A 19,288-nucleotide genomic window follows, 5' to 3' on the forward strand; every position below is an offset into this window, starting at 1 on the left:
AATCTTGATACCCAGATATTTAACAACTTCTTTCAGGAATATTGCATATACATTTAGACAAACTGACTACCAACTGCAGCTTTCAAATATTTATTTTTAGCTCAACAGTCGCGCACAGTTTAATGGGATATTAGGCGGCGAAGAATACATCTATGCTGCCTTCAGAAACCGATCAGATGAGGTATCTCAGTAGACAGGATGTACGAGAAGATTGGATGGACGTGCCTTGTTGTGTTGCCTCCCTACCAGTACCTCCGCATTTCTGCGAAGGCAGCATTTTATTTGTGATTGGTCCATCTTGACAGCGCGAAGAAAAGTAATTCGTACCACGTGGCATCGAAACTGTTGAACTGAGTCAAAGTAATAATTGATCAATGATAAATAATAACCTGAATAATGACACTGAAAAACGTTAACATCTACTGAACTGGAAATCCACAATATATAGTGGGAACAGGATAATTATTATTTTGATCCATCGTACTAACTTGACTAATCCCAGACAGTTTTCGGGCCGATAACTCCGCCCACTTGTATCTCTGGATCATGAGAATTGCCGTTCTATCCATATGTGTCATTGCTCTTTCTGGTTGGCATCGGAGCTGTCAATGATCGGAAAGCATCATGGCAGGGATGGAACTCGCACCGCTGAGACCATGGGATGATTTTTTCCCTGGTGTTGACCGATTCTCCAAACCTGATGTGTCTGATTTAAGCAAATGGAATAACAGAGTAATCAGCAATCTGCTTTATTTTCAGACTAATTACTTTGCTGCCGCCATCGTCGTATTTCTGATTGTCGGGTAGGTAAAGATCTTCAATATCTTAATCATTTATATTTGTTAGTGTATACATCATTTAATATGTGCATAGGCCTACATCATATAAAAAGCATGCATAAATGTCACACCCAACTTGGCTAGAGCAAACTATCCTCCATTTAATGCAGTGGCAAAGCATTAGTTCAAATCAGAACGTTAAAGACAGGATTTAAAATAGTGAATCAGAAAAACACTGCATACTTGTTATCAACAAGACACGTGAAATGCTTCTTGTTCGTCTATGGAACGTGTTTAACGTGGACCCACCCTGTTTTGAGTAGTGTTTATTGTCATGTCAACCTCACAGGCCTTTTGTTTTTCAGCTGTCTGGAATCGGTGAGTCACTTGCTATGTGAGCAACGGTACCGACTGTTGTACTGCGCTAATACATTTAGGGCCAAACTAGAAATGTTTTTCATGTATTCCGCAGAATAAATCCTGATTGACCACTGCAAGTTCAAAATATAGTTCAAAAGCATACTTAAACAAGTATCTGGTTTAAATTTTGAACTATATATATATATACAGTGGGTACGGAAAGTATTCAGACCCCCTTAAATTTTTCACTCTTTGTTATATTGTAGCCATTTGCTAAAATCATTTAAGTTCATTTTTTTTTCCTCATTAATGTACACACAGCACCCTATATTGACAGAAAAACACAGAATTGTTGACATTTTTGCAGATTTATTAAAAAAGAAAAACTGAAATATCACATGGTCCAAAGTATTCAGACCTTTGCTCAGTATTTAGTAGAAGCACCCTTTTGATCTAATATAGTCATGAGTCTTTTTGGGAAAGATGCAACAAGTTTTTCACACCTGGATTTGGGGATCCTCTGCCATTCCTCCTTGCAGATCCTCTTCAGTTCTGTCAGGTTGGATGGTAAACGTTGGTGGACAGCCATTTTTAGGTCTCTCCAGAGATGCTCAGTTGGGTTTAAGTCAGGGCTCTGGCTGGGCCATTCAAGAACAGTCACGGAGTTGTTGTGAAGCCAGTCCTTCGTTATTTTAGCTGTGTGCTTAGGGTCATTGTCTTGTTGGAAGGTAAACCTTCGGCCCAGTCTGAGGTCCTGAGCACTCTGGAGAAGGTTTTCGTCCAGGATATCCCTGTACTTGGCCGCATTCATCTTTCCCTCGATTGCAACCAGTCGTCCTGTCCCTGCAGCTGAAAAACACCCCCACAGCATGATGCTGCCACCACCATGCTTCACTGTTGGGACTGTATTGGACAGGTGATGAGCAGTGCCTGGTTTTCTCCACACATACCGCTTAGAATTAAGGCCAAAAAGTTCTATCTTGGTCTCATCAGACTAGAGAATCTTATTTCTCACCATCTTAGAGTCCTTCAGGTGTTTTTTCATGTGTCTTGCACTGAGGAGAGGCTTCCATCGGGCCACTCTGCCATAAAGCCCCGACTGGTGGAGGGCTGCAGTGATGGTTGACTTTCTACAACTTTCTCCCATCTCCCGACTGCATCTCTGGAGCTCAGCCACAGTGATCTTTGTGTTCTTCTTTACCTCTCTCACCAAGGCTCTTCTCCCCTGATAGCTCAGTTTGGCCGGACGGCCAGCTCTAGGAAGGGTTCTGGTCGTCCCAAACGTCTTCCATTTAAGGATTATGGAGGCCACTGTGCTCTTAGGAACCTTAAGTGCAGCAGAAATTTTTTTGTAACCTTGGCCAGATCTGTGCCTTGCCACAATTCTGTCTCTGAGCTCTTCAGGCAGTTCCTTTGACCTCATGATTCTCATTTGCTCTGACATGCACTGTGAGCTGTAAGGTCTTATATAGACAGGTGTGTGACTTTCCTAATCAAGTCCAATCAGTATAATCAAACACAGCCGGACTCAAATGAAGGTGTAGAACCATCTCAAGGATGATCAGAAGAAATGGACAGCACCTGAGTTAAATATATGAGTGTCACAGCAAAGGGTCTGAATACTTAGGACCATGTGATATTTCAGTTTTTCTTTTTTAATAAATCTGCAAAAATGTCAACAATTCTGTGTTTTTCTGTCAATATGGGGTGCTGTGTGTACATTAATGGGGGAAAAAAATGAACTTAAATGATTTTAGCAAATGGCTGCAATATAACAAAGAGTGAAAAATTTAAGGGGGTCTGAAAACTTTCCGTACCCACTGTATATATATATATACACACACACACACACACACACACACACACACACTGTTGGCCCAAAAAAAAAAAAAAGACGCTGTTTGGATTTTAACAAAGACTATAGATTTTAATAGGAACATGCTTAAGAGTCTATGATTGGATCATTATTGCGGTGATTGTTGTTTCTAGCATTTTGTATGTTTGGCAACAGTTCCTCTAACCCTAATTGAATTCATTTTCATGCACCTCTTGATGGAAATAAATATTGTGATATCCATCAAGAGGTACATCAATTTTTGGTCAAGATCTTGTATTGACAATGCAAGAGTCAAACACTCTGTAAAGTCTCCTCCAGCACATCCCAAAGACTTTAAATGAATTTAAAGTCTGGGGTGTCAATTCATATGTGAAAATGATTCTTCATGCTTCCTCCCAACCATTCTTTCACACATTCTTTCACAGCCTGATGAATCTTGACATTGTCATCCTGGAATATGGCAATGATGTGTCTTCCTACATGGTTGTTTAAGAAATGAAAATCTACACACTCCATCAACTAGGGTTAGAAGAACTGTTGCCATCCATATAACATTCTAGAAACATAATAATCACAGCAATAATGATCTAGTCAAAGACTCAAGATGAGATTTCAGGATGGATGGGGCTGTAAAAACAAGCGGCTGACAAAATCTGGTATTAAGCTGCGTTCACACTTCACCAAGGTTGCCTAGTAACGTTTATGAATGACATTCACGGATGTTACTCCATGTTGTAACTTGTAGTCAACAAATCAAGTCAAGTCAAGTCACCTTTATTTATTATATAGTGCTTTTTACAATGCAGATTTTGTCAAAGCAGCTTTACAGTGATAGGCTAACTGGCAAATAATTCTGGCTGCACAGCAGCCCTAGAAGAAAATGGTGTCATTGTCCAGCTTAAGTAAGTTCAGTATTGATTCATTCCTTTGTAAAAATCAATAGATATTAATTTAGTTAATTCATCTATACATCGGCTCTGGAGAAAACAGTGATGTCATCATCCAGCTTGCATACAATGGTGACAATGCAGGCAGATCAAAAACATTGTTGAATATCAAGATCAAGAGAATATCAAATCAGTTTTCTTGCCACTACAAACAAATCTTTTGGAAGGAAAAGTCTAAATATAAATGGAATCAGTACATAAAAAGCCTAATATTAAAGATGAACAAGAAACAGTGAGTGCTCTTTGCCATCGTGGCTATTTATCTGCAACAAAAGGGCAAATGCCTGTCTATCTGGGCTCACGAAACCTTTTAGGCTCGGTGTCAGCACGGCGAGTACCACCGTATGTACACGGAGACATATCTTAAATTATAGGACAGTTGCTGACCGATAAAATGAGCTTCTTCATTTTGCCTTGACACTAAAGAGCAACAGATCACATGCGCTCCACTGGCTCCCTAAAGTCACTCTGCATTTGCATAAAGTTGAAAATGTCTCAAATTTGTCGCATCACTGGACACGCCCCATCAGGTCGTCAACGGTCATAGTCGCTCGTGTCGCCGGAAATCGCCAGCTCTCCATTGAAATGAATGGGATCGTGTTGCTTTGTCATTGCTAGTGTGAATAAGGGGTGCAACGGTTCAGATTACTCACGGTTCGGTTTGTATCACGGTTTTAGGCTCACGGTTTCTGTACGGTTCGGTATGTGCTATGTTCAGGTAAAAAAAATACTACTGTCAAATAAAAATAAAGAAAATAAGAACAAATAATCAAACAGCACAAATAAATACAGTAAAGCAAAGATACAAATAAATAAAGCTTTTCAGGTTTTTCATCCAGTTTTCAGGTACAGAAATTGAATAAAGTAGCTAATAAAATGTAAAACAACATTGCATGTAATCTTCACTGTATAAATAAAGTAAAGATCAATCATTATTAATTATTAAGTTACTATTCAGTCATGAGCACTGAGTGATTTCCTTGTCTTTTGTTGTTTTTGATTAACATTAAAAACACATTCAGACAGCAGGAATGCAAGGGCGCTATCAACACCCGGGTGATGAAGGCGTAAATGACTGGTCATATAGAGCATGTGGCACTTGCACTGAACAAAGTTTAGGGGAATCCAGAATGCGTATCCATCGACAGAAACATACATTAGCCTAACTCTGTCTGTCTGTTTTATTTATTTTCTACAAACCATATTATAGATGCGTATGCGTCGTCAGAAATGAGATGAACCGCGGTGCAAGTGCGCGCCGAACCGAGTGTGCAGAATGGTACGGTTCGATTTTTTTACCGAGAACCGTTTCACCCCTAGTGTGAATGCAGCTTTACTCGTCATGTCACTCATTGATTTGGTTGGAGGTAAAAAACAGTACAGTAAAAAGATTACATACAGCACCTTTAACGCAATGTTATAATAGTAATAATATTGATTAATTAATGTCATTGCTGTGCATTAAATGACTTGTGTGGATTTTTCAGTTTTATGAACCCATTGGGAATGTTTCTTGGAGGGGCAGTTGTGGCTCTGGTCTTCATGGTCTCTGTGTGGGCTGGAGAGAATAAAGCCATGATCAAGAACTTCAAGAAGAAAAATCCCACCCTGTTTGTTGTGGGTGTCATGGGAATCAGCTACTTCCTTTTGTCCTTGTGTGGAGGAGTGATGGTGTTTGTCTTTGGCATCACATTACCTATGCTCTGTGAGTACTAGCATTAGATCTTCTGGATTTGCACTGCTATATTACAGGTGCACTATGTAATTTCTGTTTATGTTTTGCTTGGAGCTTTCCTTGGACTTTTTACTGACACTTACTAGTGTGGATGCAACATCACCCCCAAAACAAACAATATTTCTGTCACCAGTGCCATTGATTGTAGGAATAATCTGTACATATTTGTCACGCACACTTTTAAGGCCAATTCACACTGCACAGACAAACGCCAACAAACACCAACAAACAAGTTGGCTGTGGATTTAGAATTTTATGAAAAATAACTGTCATGTTCACACTGCCCCAATAGACACTGACAAACCCCGACCAAAGCCTACAGGGGTAACACATTGATCCAACAAAACCCAGCAAACGTGTTTGTTGGCGTTTGTCTGTGTGGTGTAAATTGGCCTTTAAAAAGATTAAAAAAAGGTTCCAAAAGAGAACCACAGCGATGCCACTGAAGTTCCCCAGAGAACCTATCAGTGTACAGTTCTTGAAAGAACCGTTTTTTTTTTTTCTTAGAGTAAAAACTTTATTCTTATAAAGAACCTTTTGGGCAATGGAAAGGTTCCATGGATGTTAAAGGTTCTTCATGGAACCATCAATACCAATAAAGCACCTTTATTATTAAGAATGAAGAATTTGTTCATTTTGCAAACTAAAGTGTTGAAGGTTACCCAGAAATGAGTGGTATTTAGAATAATACAGCTCTCTTTTACAGCAGTAATGACTGTTAGCATCTCATTATGTTTGACAAAAGTAACTCATTTAACTAGCAATTATACTATGAAAAAAAAAAGAAAGAAAATGGCTTCCTAAATGGTTTCAGTTTTTCACCCAAAACTGAAAATTCTGTCATCATCATTTACTCACCCTCATGTCATTCTAAAGAACCATTCACACAAGGATGGTAACTATAATGAAAACGATAATGATATTGTTCTAAAAATCATTCTAAATATAAAAGAATAGCAGAGTCCACACCACAACTATAAAAATATCATTGGAATCACTTTCAGGCTCAAGAATTTAAAGCGGCAGAAGACAAACCTGTAATGCGCTTAGAAAAAGCAGAACAATATCGTCCCCTGGTGTGAATGCTAATATAGTTATCATTATAGTTAACATTCTTGGTGCATAAAGGAATTTATTTTGAAGAAAATTGCACACTGAGACTTTTTTCAAAACATCTTTTGTGTTCAACAGAAGGAAGTCGTATAGGTTTGAAACAATAGGAGGGAGAGTAAATGATGACAGAATTGTCATTTTTGTGTTAACTATCCCTGTAATGTTGGAGGATCTGAGCTACTATATCAGTGCGAGCCAGTGAGTGACATTCATAATAACAGACCTTTCCTCAGTTCTTTTGATGATTATAACATGATTATTATTTACTCAGGATATACTCATGCCGCATGAGTATTTTGTGTTACTGTGGAAAGCAGGCAGAGATCTAGTAGAGTGTTTTGTATGTAACTAAGGCAACACAAAACATCATTACCTAATTACAGTATATTCCATTTAGCACTTGCTTACAGTAGCAGATCAGATTCTTGGCAACATCCCTGCCTAAAATCACTGCAGGAGCCTTTTACAGCAGTCTGCCCTACTACTAAAATGTAATGGGATCTTAAAAATAACTCTGTACAAACTAAAGAAAAAAAAATAAAAATAAAAAAAAAATAAAATAAACCAAATGTCTTGAGAACTAAGCAGCTTCCACTTTATCACTACATGGCCTGGTTTCACAAACAGGGCTTAGATTAAGCCAGGATTAGGCCTTAGTTCAATTGGAATATTTAAGTAGCTTTTATAAATATGCCTTGGAAAAAAACATTACTGGTGTGCATCTTGAGACAAAACAATGGCACTGACATATTTTAAGATATATCACTGCAAGTTTTTTAGTTAAAATAAGCTCAAACATCCATTTTAGTCTGGGACTATAGGCTTAAGCTCAGTTCACCCAAAAATAAAAATTCTGTCATTAATTCCAAACTCTTATGTCGTTCCAAACCTGTAAGACTTTCGTTTATCTTCAGAACACAAATGGAGATCTTTTTGATGAAATCTGAGAGCTTACTTTCCGTCCATAGACAGCTACACAGCTGACACTTTATAAAGAGACTGTAAAACATCCATACATATGAACTGAATTTTCTGATGAGACTCAATCCCTTTATATGATGAACAGATTGAATTTAGGCGTTTATTCACATATAAACATAGCGAACATAAACAGATGCTCAACCAAAACGGGGCTTGACGGGTGAGAACAAACCTCTTGCTGAAGCTTAAACATACTGTGTAACACACGAGAATGAACCTCATTGGTTCTCGCACATCAAGTGAACATGATTGAGCTTCCATTTACCACAACTTATGTGTGAGTTGATGAATGTGGTAACACTTTACAATAAGGTTAATTTGTTAACATTAGTTAATGTATTGACTAACAACCATGAGCAATACTTTGTTACTGTATTTACTAATCTTCATTAACGTTAGTTAATGAAAATACAGTTGTTCATTGTTTGTTCATGTTAGTTCACAGTGCACTAACTAATGTTAACAAGATTTTAATAATGTATTAGTAAATGTTGAAACATTAACAAAGATTAATAAATGGTGTAGAAGTGCAGTTCATTATTATTATGTTAACTAATGTAGTAATGTTAACCAGTGAACCTTATTGTAAAGTATTACCATGAATGTTTATATGTGAATAAAAGCCTAAATTCAATCTATTCATCATAAAAAGCGATTGAGTCTCTTCAGAAAATTTGGACTAAACCGCTTAGTTCATATGGATTCATTTTACAAACTTTATAAACTTTTTGAAGCGTCAAAGTGTCAGTTGTGTAGGGACAGAAATTTCTCAGATTTCATCAAAAAGATATTTATTTGTGTTCCAAAGATGAGTCTTACCGGTTTTAGAACAACAGGAGGGTGAGTAATTAATGACAGAATTTTTTGAGTGTACAGTCTCATAGCATGTAAACTATTATCATGAGTTCAGTTTCTGTTCATCAAGAGAGGTTTTGTTGCTGAAGACTCAGTAGAAGTCTTGTGTTTCGCCCCTGCAGTGATCCTTATCCATGCTTCTCTGAGACTTCGCAGCATGAAGAACAAGTTGGAGAACAAGATTGAGGGTGTTGGCCTAAAGAAGACGCCCATGGGAGTCATACTGGATCTCCTGGATCAACAAGAAGAAAAAATCAACAAAATCCAAGATTTCTTGGAGAGCAAGCTGAAAGATTGAGTATGAAACACATCAGTGTCAATGATATTCAGCCACTGTTTCTTCTTGAGTTGTTTTTTGTTTGTTTTGGTCTTGGTTTGAGAACCAAATGCCAAAATGGAAATATCTTTTAAATACCAAAGTATGACAAAATTCCAAAAGCATATGTTTGTCACATCACCAAAAAGTATGATTGGAACTATGCTCCGATTATTAAAATGCTGTTTTTAGTTCTTGCTAAGACTGTCTATCAAACTGTTGTCTTAGCTAGACATCATAAACTCATTCCCTTTGTATATGCAGCTTCCATTGACATTTAGCATGTTTTTGTTTTTATACCAAAGCAATTTGCATTAAAAAAAGTGTATGCTTTGTTAAGCGTCAATAGATTTCTATAAACAGAGTCACTGAAGGCACTTTGAAATATTAATCATTATAGAAATTATAGGTTTGGTTATACCTTGTTTCCCCTCTATCAAAAGCAATTGTCAATCATCTATTGCACATTGAAATGAACTGTTTTCATGTGAGCTGATAAGATATCTGAAGGAGAAGTGTGTATTTATTGCTGAAAAATACAGTTTTGCATGTTTTGTTTATTTTTTGGCTAACAACCTCAGCAGTGAATAAACCTTTAAATGCTTCTGATATCATATTAATGCTCAATTACTGTTTGCTCACTGGTTTGAAGAGATTTAATAAATGTGGAATGTGGAAAATTTTGGGCATGATACGCGCGAGTACAATTAAACAACCGCTTTTGCAGAAATCAGATTTCAGGCAGCAGTCTTTTCTTTTGAAGTAATGCATGGTTGAATTGAGGTACAGTATGTTTGGGATTGGGATTGTTACATATTAACATCCAGGATATTTCAAGTACTTAAAAGAGTTATTGCCTTCTGGACAAATTTTTGTGACATCCATGGATTCCATGCAGATTATATTTTTTGCAAGTAACCTTCCTTCACTTCCTATTATGCAGTGAAACCTTATAGTATTGTTTTCAGAGAAACATGATTAACGAAAAACGAAGCTCATTTTCTTTCCAGTCACGTGAATGCTTCACTTTGCAAGTCAGAATGTTTGAACCCAGACCACTACTATATGGAAGTTGAACATTTTAAATATATAAGCCTGTAGACTATATTAGGCTACATTATCATATGTTCTGTCATATAAACAGTATAAAAACAGTAAAATAACAACACAATTTACTTGCCTCAAACAACTCAGAGGATATTATTAGTATTATTATAATTATTGTTTTTGTTGATCCATTTAATTTATTGCCACACTTTAATATGTTATTTATTTTGTCAGAAAACTAAACACATTTAGCGTCGTCAGGCTTTTATAATGGATAAAACAACAGAGCTGCGCACTCAGGTTTATGGCTGCTGTAAATTTTACCCGTCACAAGATGGCACTGTTTTCGTCACTGGTCGGAAAAGTCTAAAATAAAATACACATTTTTGTTATTTTATGCCGCTTCAGATTTGGTTTCTGTGCTGCATTTTCAGTGTAAAGATGCCCATTGAACGTTTTCAAAAACTAAGCAATGATTTGCATTTTTTGGGGGGGCTGCATCCGAAAACCTAGGAAGCTGACTTGTTGCCTCACTGCCTTCTCAGGCCATGACTTATAAGGCAGCGTTTATGCATGAAGGCACCTCACTAAACTGATTTCAGACAGACTTCTGAGGCAGCGTAACAGTTTAATGATCTACCGCAAAATAGCGCGAGCTTTGTTGAGAACTATACAAATATTAAATAACTACACTAGTAATTTATTGCTAGAAATGACATCAAAAGTGGAAAATACTGGTCAAAAACGTACATTTGCACACAAACTGACCAGCAAACGCAACTTTCGGACGCCATCTTTATTTTTCTAGCTTAACTGTCACAGAATGTAAATTGAATTGAATTGAATTGAATATACTTTATTGTCCCATTGCTGGGAAATTCATCTTGGACAACCATGACATAGCCATACAACATTAAATGTCAACATTGCTAGAAATGCCATAAACAATACAAACATAATAAATTACTAATGACCACAAGCCAGATAAAACAACATTACCCTACCTGTTCTTTCATTTAAGCAATTCCCTATTAAATAGTTTAACTGCAGTTGGCACAAAAGAATTTTTGTAGCGATTTGATTTGCACATCAAAATCCTCAATCGTCTCCCAGAGGGTAACATCTTAAAATCCTCATGTAAAATGTGTGTCTCATCAGCAATAATTTCAGCCATATCAGTTCAACTAAAGTAAAATCAATTCAAACTTCAAATGCTTCATTTAGAGAGCTATTATAATATAGATCGTGCTTTCTCTTTCCGTTTGTTTAAACACCAACTTCAAACTCATCAACGCCACTTTTTTTTTTTTTTTTTTTTTTTTGTTCATTCTTGAAGCAAACTTTTGCATGTTTGGTTTAAATTTAATGGTTTTGGGCTGCTGTTTTGAACTGAAAGCGACACGTCCGGTGTGCGATAGCCTACAGTGAGTTTTTTGCTGCTAGATGCGGCGCATCTTGGCGCACTTCACGCAAGACTTGAAACACCCGCAACTTGTATTCAAAGCAAAGCCATGTTAAAGGGACAGTCAACACATAATAAAATGCGTTTATATTTTTTTCCCGGCATCACCGCCAGTAACCAGTAAATTGTATGGCTCCTACAGTAAATTTTGTATTGTCTTATATATGTTTTATTTTACCAGTTGTGGAATCTAACCATTCAACCATCTGAGGTAATGTAGTTAGCCTACTTTATTGAGTATTTCCATTTTATGCAATTTTACACATTTATTAATAGTAAATTAATAATTAATACATTTAAGATCATCACGTTCGCAGCGAACAATATATTTGTCACGAACTCCGTAGCTCCCTCCTCTGGCCATCGGAGGGAGCCCTCACCTGAGTACTAACATTCATACACTACATTTCCCATCAGCCTTCACCCCGGACTAATTACCTGCCAGCTGTAGCTCATTCACTGGACTATATAAGGACTCACGTTTCCCACAGTCAATCGCGAAGTCTTGTATTGCTGTGGTGTACAATTCTGAGCGTTATTATTTTGTCTGACTGATTACCCGTTGCTGATTCTGTTGTTTATCGTTTACGAACCTTTGCTGCCTGTCCCTGACCTGTGCTTTGTATCCTGATCAGTGAGTGTTATCTGCCAGCCCTGACTATTGCCTGTTATCTGTCTACGATTCTGCCTGCCCTATATCATACCTGTTTGCTCCTGATCTACCCTGCCTGTACGACTACGCTCTTGTTCAATAAAGCATGCAAATGGATCCCAGCCGATGTGACGATTCATTGCAGAAGACTTCGCCAACACAAGATCCAGCTGCTTTCTCTCACCTGTGTGCAACCATGTCAGCTCAAGCCAGCCAGCTCGCCACCCATCAGCACCAACTCAACCGTCTCACCTCGCTTACTGAAGAACTGGTGAAAGCACTGCAGGGGCTTCAAACATCTGTGCCTCCAACACAACCACCACTCGCAGCGGCCGCCATTACCCACGCGGTTGAGACGCCACCACCGAGTAATCCGCGCTTGTCACTGCCAAAGAAGTTTGACGGCGATCCCTCGAAATGCAAGGGCTTCATGTTACAATGTTCACTGTACATCAATCAACAGCCCGCCTTGTATTCCAATGAGACCAGTAAGATCACTTTTGTTTGTTCATTATTTACTGGCAAAGCGCTGGAATGGATTACTGCTGTTTGGCGAGACAATGGTACTGCATTTCCTTCCTTTGAGTGTTTTATGCAGAGGTTCAAGGAGGTTTTTGATCACCCCAGCGATGGCAAGGGGGCCGGTGATCGATTGATGGAGCTGAAACAGGGACATAAAACTGCCGCCGAATACGCTCTGGCATTTCTCACTCTAGCAGCACAGACGAATTGGGTGAGTGACACACTGAAAACGTGCTTTCGGAGAGGTTTAACGCACGAATTACAGGCTGAACTCGCATGTCGAGATGAGGGCAGGAGCTTGGATCAGTTTATTGAACTCACCATCCAAATAGATAACCTCATTCGCTCTCGCAAATCTAACCTCCACCAAGGTGTACGCTCAGTCACTTCCACAGAGCCTGAATGTGCTGAAGCTATGCAAATTAATACTTACCATCTATCTGAAGTGGAGAGAAGTCGTAGGCTGGCCAATCGTCTATGTCTGTATTGTGGAAACCCAGGTCATATAAGGAATAATTGCCCAGTCCGGTCCCGTCCTGAGAACCCACGTTCAGTGAGTGATGACAATCCACTTTATCAAGCTGATATGTGTGTTACTGTTCCCATTTCTTTGCAAATTAACCACCAACAGTTCGCCACTCATGCTTTGCTGGATTCTGGAGCCGCAGGGAACTTTATGTCACAAAAATTCGTCCAACAGAACCACATTCCAGTAATTACATGCTCTTCTTCCCTCACAGTGGAAGCGATAGACGGCGGCCCGTTGGGTACTGGAAATGTGAAGGCCATCACGAAACCGCTCACCATGCAGATTGGACTGTTCCACACCGAAATCATACAATTTCACATCTTACCCACAACTACGTCTTCCGTCATCCTGGGGCTTCCTTGTCTACGCACTCACAACAGATAACTCATTGGAACGAACAATGTCAATCTAACTGTATGTCTCATACCTCTCCTCTACCTGTCAGAGTCATCCACACGAAAGCTTCCGAAGTAACCTCTGAAACTTCACCAGCCATCAACATTCCTGACGAGTACCAGGATCTGGCTGTGGCCTTCAGCAAGGTGCGTGCATCACAATTACCTCCTCACCGCCCGTATGACTGTGCAATTGATCTTCTCCCAGGAACCACACCACCCAAGGGTCGTATCTTTCCACTGTCGCAGCCAGAATCTGAGTCTATGAAAAAATACATCGAGGAGGAATTAGCAAAGGGTTTCATCCGGCCGTCTACCTCACCTGCTTCAGCGGGCTTCTTCTTCGTGGGTAAGAAGGATGGTGGTTTACAACCCTGCATTGATTATAGAGGTTTGAACGAGATTACAGTCAAGTTTTGGTATCCTCTTCCATTGGTTCCCGCCGCATTGGAACAGCTTCGAACGGCCAAGTGCTTCACCAAGTTGGATCTTCGTAGTGCTTATAATTTGATTCGTATCAGAGAAGGAGACGAATGGAAGACCGCATTCTCCACAGCCAATGGCCACTATGAATACCTCGTTATGCCCTTCGGCCTGGTCAATAGTCCGTCTGTCTTCCAAGCCTTCATCAACGATGTGTTTCGAGATATGCTCAACAAGTTCGTGATTGTTTATATAGACGATATCCTGATCTACTCGAACTCCATGGAGGAACATGTTCAACAAGTCAGAGAAGTTCTAAAACGTTTGATTCAATTCCAACTTTATGCAAAAGCAGAAAAATGTGAATTTCATCAGACTTCAGTCTCCTTCCTGGGTTACATCATCAGCCCCGACGGGGTAGCCATGGATGAGAAGAAGGTATCGACTATACTGAACTGGCCACAACCCAAGACGCTCAAGGAGTTGCAACGTTTCCTGGGATTTTCAAACTTCTACCGCCGGTTTATACGAAACTTCAGCACAATCGCCAGCCCGCTCACAAGTATGGTTAAAAAAGGTAATACTCATCTCAAATGGTCTCCTTCTGCTATCCAGGCTTTTCAAGAGCTCAAGAAACGCTTCACCACGGCGCCCATTCTACATCATCCTGACCCGTCTAGACCCTTCATTGTGGAGGTCGACGCATCCAGCACTGGTCTTGGTGCGGTTCTCTCTCAAAGACAAGGTAATCCTCCGAAACAGTATCCATGTGCTTTCTATTCCAGAAAACTCAATGCTGCAGAAAGAAACTATGACGTCGGAGACAGAATTACTTGCCATGAAAGCCGCATTCGAAGAATGGCGGCATTGGTTGGAGGGAGCGACGCATCCGTTCACAGTACTGACGGACCATAAGAACCTCGAGTACCTCAGAACCACGAAAAGACTGAATCCTCGACAAGCCCGCTGGTCCCTGTTCTTCTCACGATTTCATTTCACGGTCATGTACAGGCCAGGATCTAAGAATGTCAAGGCCGACGCCCTCTCACGGCAGCACAAAAGTGAGCTTTTACATCAAGAACCTGAAACTGTATTACCTGAATCTCTTGTCGTTGCTCCTATACAGTGGGACATAATGACTGAGCTAGAGGAGGCCAACGCTCAAGCAGAGATCCCTCCAGACTGCCCACCAAATAAGGTCTTTGTTCAAGAAAATTACAGAAATCGTGTGCTAGAGATGGTCCATAGCCTACCTGCCTCTGGCCATCCTGGAATAACGGCGACAGTTCAGCTCCTCCAGAACCGCTTCTGGTGGCCGACTCTTACCAAAGACACAACCCAGTTCATCCATCGCTGTACAACCTGCAACATGAACAAGCCATCACACCAGTTACTCGCCGGTCTACTTCAACCACTGCCTCTACCTCAACGCCCTTGGTCCCATATTGCTATTGACTTTATCACTGATCTCCCACCATCTGACAACTACAACCACAATACTCACAGTAATTGTTCGCTTTTCCAAGGCCTGTCGTCTCATTCCTCTGCCCAAACTCCCCACTGCCATGCAAACCGCGGAACACCTCTGCAACTGGGTGTTCCGAATCTATGGTTTACCTGAAGACATAGTCTCTGATCGCAGTCCCTAATTCACGTCCCGTCTCTGGTCTGCATTCTGCCAAGCTCTCAACATCAACGTTAGTCTCACTTCCGGTTACCACCCACAATCCAACGGACAGATCGAACGCTTCAATCAAGAACTTACCCGGTTTCTCCGCTCATATTGCAACCACCATCAGAACGACTGGTCCCGATACCTCCTGTGGGCAGAATACGCCCAAAACTCCATCTGCAAACCAGCCACTGGGCTAACGCCCTTCCCGTGCATCCTGGGGTTTCAACCTCCATTGTTTCCTTGGTCCGGGGAACCCACCAACGTGCCCGCCGTGAATGACTGGATGAACCGTAGTGAGGCCACCTGGAACAGAGCACACACTCACCTGCAACATGCTGTACGGAGAACAAGGGAACAAGCTGATCGCCACCGCCGTCCAGGTCCCACTTACCGTCCAGGCCAATGGGTATGGCTGTCCACCAGGGACTTATGCCTCCGGATGCCCTGCGAAAAACTTAACCCGAGGTACGTGGGTCCTTTCCAAATCACTCGTCAAATCACACCTGTATCATTCCGTTTAGCACTGCCTGACCATTTTCGTATATCTCCTACTTTCCACATGTCTCTGCTCAAGCCCGCCGATGGTCCCAGCGAGGAGGGGGAGGAGGTGTCCGGTGACCAGGGTCCCCTGCCCATCTTGATCGAAGGCGAGGAGGCCTATCGAGTCCGGGAGCTTTTGGACTCAAGACGCCGAGGAAGGACTCTCCAATACCTAGTCGACTGGGAGGGCTATGGTCCTGAGGAACGCTCATGGGTCAGTGCCAATGATATCCTGGACCCCAACCTAGTGGAGGAATTCCACCGGAACCACCCTGAGAGACCAGCCCCTCGACCTTGTGGTAGACCTTGGCGTCGCTTGCCACCTCGCGCCAGGAGGCGCTCGCAGGGGGGGGGCTCTGTCACGAACTCCCTCACCTGAGTACTAACATTCATACACTACATTTCCCATCAGCCTTCACCCTGGACTAATTACCTGCCAGCTGTAGCTCATTCACTGGACTATATAAGGACTCACGTTTCCCACAGTCAATCACGAAGTCTTGTATTGCCGTGGTGTACAATTCTGAGCGTTATTATTCTGTCTGACTGATTACCCGTTGCTGATTCTGTTGTTTATCGTTTACGAACCTCTGCTGCCTGTCCCTGACCTGTGCTTTGTATCCTGATCAGTGAGTGTTATCTGCCAGCCCTGACTATTGCCTGTTATCTGTCTATGATTCTGCCTGCCCTATATCATACCTGTTTGCTCCTGATCTACCCTGCCTGTGCGACTACGCTCTTGTTCAATAAAGCATGCAAATGGATCCCAGCTGATGTGACGATTCATTACAATATTTCAGACCTAGTGGAGTAATAGTAATAATAGTATCTAGGTCTGAATTGAAATGTATATTGTACGTTTTAATGGATCACGCTACAAACATAATGATCTTATAATACATGATGCATTGCTGTGTCCGTTATCGCATAATTCCCACTTTTGGACACTTTTTCTTTAACGGACATTAGACAACACTGCAAAAACAAGCTGTTATATTCATATATTTATTGTCCAACATTCCCAATTTTTCTGATGCATGTCCTTAATTTAATTTCATATGTTGGTATTAATTCAGTGTTTATAATGCTAATACTTGAACTTCAAAGAACTTTAACCCAAACTGACTGGCTTTCTAGGGAGCAAAGGTTTTGTGAAAAAAGTGGAAGACTTAAACACAAAGTGTGTAAAATAAACTGTTAAAAGGATTTGATGATCACTAGTGATAGTATTTTATTCTGTGTTGTTATCATTCAGGTTGGATTTCAGCTTTAATGTACTTAGTGTATATTCTTTGCCTCGAGCCAATAGCCTTCGAGTATGAGATGTGACGGAGCATGTGATTTGTTGAATTCAGTGAACGAATACGCCCTTTAGCCTACTGACCGAGATGCTTTTGAACAAACTGCATGTTGTTCGTGAACGAAATGAACCAGTTGTTGAACGATACTGATAGCGAACAGGTAGAGCTCGGCTCGTGTAGTTTGGCATATTTGCAGCAAAGAAAGACATTTACACTTTACCATTGTAATGAAAACTGTATAATAACGCAAGCTGATGGTTAAATAATTACTGTAAGCACTGGTTTTGTGTGCATTTTGTATTTATTTTTTATTATTATCGTAGTTGTTTTATGTTTTAGCAGTTTTCTTCTTTTAAATAAAATTACTTCATTACGTTTGAGTCAAGTCATGCACTTCTCTAAAAACTAAACAAAAAAAGAAACGTGAAAGCAGAGGTGGGGGACTCGAGTCAGACTCAAGTCGCACATTTTAGGACTTGAGACTTGCTTGACAAATATTAACAAAAGACTTGACTTGACTTTGACTTGACATTCATGACTTGAGACTTGACTCGGACTTGAGTTAAATGACTCGAAATAACTTGTCTTTTGTTAAATATCTGTTTTTGAACGCACCGCAACCTAACCACGTGATGGAGCAGGCAAGCAGGGAAAGCTATCGTGAGCTCTCATGGACAGAGCATGCAGTCGTGACTGAACAAGGCGCTATGCCAAGAATAATTAAGTAATAATAATAATAATAATAATAATAACGTTTTGGATATGTTAAGAGTTGACTTTGAATTGGTTTTGTGTTCATTAAACAGAAAAGTGGGTTAAAATCAGTGCTGTCAACATTTTCCAGTTTAACGTCAAAAATATTTAACGCAAACGCAGCATTCGTTTTTTCTGTCATCCTTTGGCTAGCATTACAAATATGATAACGCTCTTATTCATGCAAATGCTTTTGAACCATTTAAGCGCGCCAAAAGAGAAAAAGAGACAGGGTCGCCTATCCGCGGGGCATTAAAAAGCATTAAAAGTCATTAAATGGATTTTGCGAAAATTAAAGCCTTAAATGGCATTAAAAAGCATTACATTTTATTTCTACAGGCATTACATTTTTTTAGATAGTTTTGAAGAAAAATAATACTACCAGTTTATTTTGAATAAAGCCTAAATAATTAATAACTCTGATTTGCTGTCAGCGGCGGGCTGGGACATGGAGACAGAAGGCTGCATCAGTGTTGCCAACTTAGTGACTTTTCAGGCCCCTTTTGCGATTTTTTCTAAGAAAGCGCGTTGTGACAAATATAGCGACTTGTTAACCTGATCTAGCTTCCGAGACCCCCGGTACTACCGCACGAGCGCGAGATCTTGCTTTCCTGCCGCAGGCGCACCTCTCTGGTTCAGCAGCGCATTCAGTTGAGGATGTGCGCTCTGTCAGAGAACAAATAAAATAGATACTATTGCTTCTAAACTGAGTGATCACCAAAATCACCAAAACGCGAGAATGACTGATTTTTACTACATTTAGTGTAAGTGGCGATCGATAGTGGATAATAATAGTCTGTATAATGTACTGACGGTAACAAGGTTGCGCTGTTGAGGCTCGCGCACCATCTCGAGGAGAAATGGAAACATGAGCGAAGCACACACAAAAAGAAACTCGGTTAAACATACTGCAGTAAATATTAAAAATGTGGAGTTTTTATAACTTGATACTGGTAAGCAAAATCACACAACCAAGAATGCTGTTTTCCTAAATAGGCTATCACCACGATTAAAAACGTGACACTGATTAATATTAAGTCACTTACATTTTAGAAGGAACATTGAC

The 19,288-nt window shown here is 40.2% G+C and overlaps 1 protein-coding gene across 1 annotated transcript; it reads left to right on the forward strand.

The window, feature by feature from the left end:
* The first annotated feature begins 551 nt into the window (after positions 1 to 551).
* On the forward strand, positions 552 to 9,658 carry arl6ip5b (ADP-ribosylation factor-like 6 interacting protein 5b). The gene is made up of 3 exons (XM_051880581.1): positions 552 to 803; positions 5,411 to 5,628; positions 8,730 to 9,658. Exons 1-3 carry the CDS (start codon positions 625 to 627, stop codon positions 8,903 to 8,905), a joined length of 573 nt encoding a protein of 190 aa, XP_051736541.1. The 5' UTR covers positions 552 to 624; the 3' UTR covers positions 8,906 to 9,658.
* Positions 9,659 to 19,288: the final 9,630 nt, after the last annotated feature.

The sequence above is a fragment of the Ctenopharyngodon idella genome, chromosome 22 (assembly GCF_019924925.1).
Source record: "Ctenopharyngodon idella isolate HZGC_01 chromosome 22, HZGC01, whole genome shotgun sequence".
Taxonomy (NCBI): domain Eukaryota; kingdom Metazoa; phylum Chordata; class Actinopteri; order Cypriniformes; family Xenocyprididae; genus Ctenopharyngodon; species Ctenopharyngodon idella.

Bases quoted from the DNA above. Each gene is read 5' to 3' on its own strand.
- arl6ip5b (XM_051880581.1), top strand. From the start codon at position 625: ATGGCAGGGATGGAACTCGCACCGCTGAGACCATGGGATGATTTTTTC. The intron at 804-5,410 runs GTAGGTAAAGAT...TGGATTTTTCAG, and splicing joins GTCGTATTTCTGATTGTCGG to TTTTATGAACCCATTGGGAA. The intron at 5,629-8,729 runs GTGAGTACTAGC...TCGCCCCTGCAG, and splicing joins CATCACATTACCTATGCTCT to TGATCCTTATCCATGCTTCT.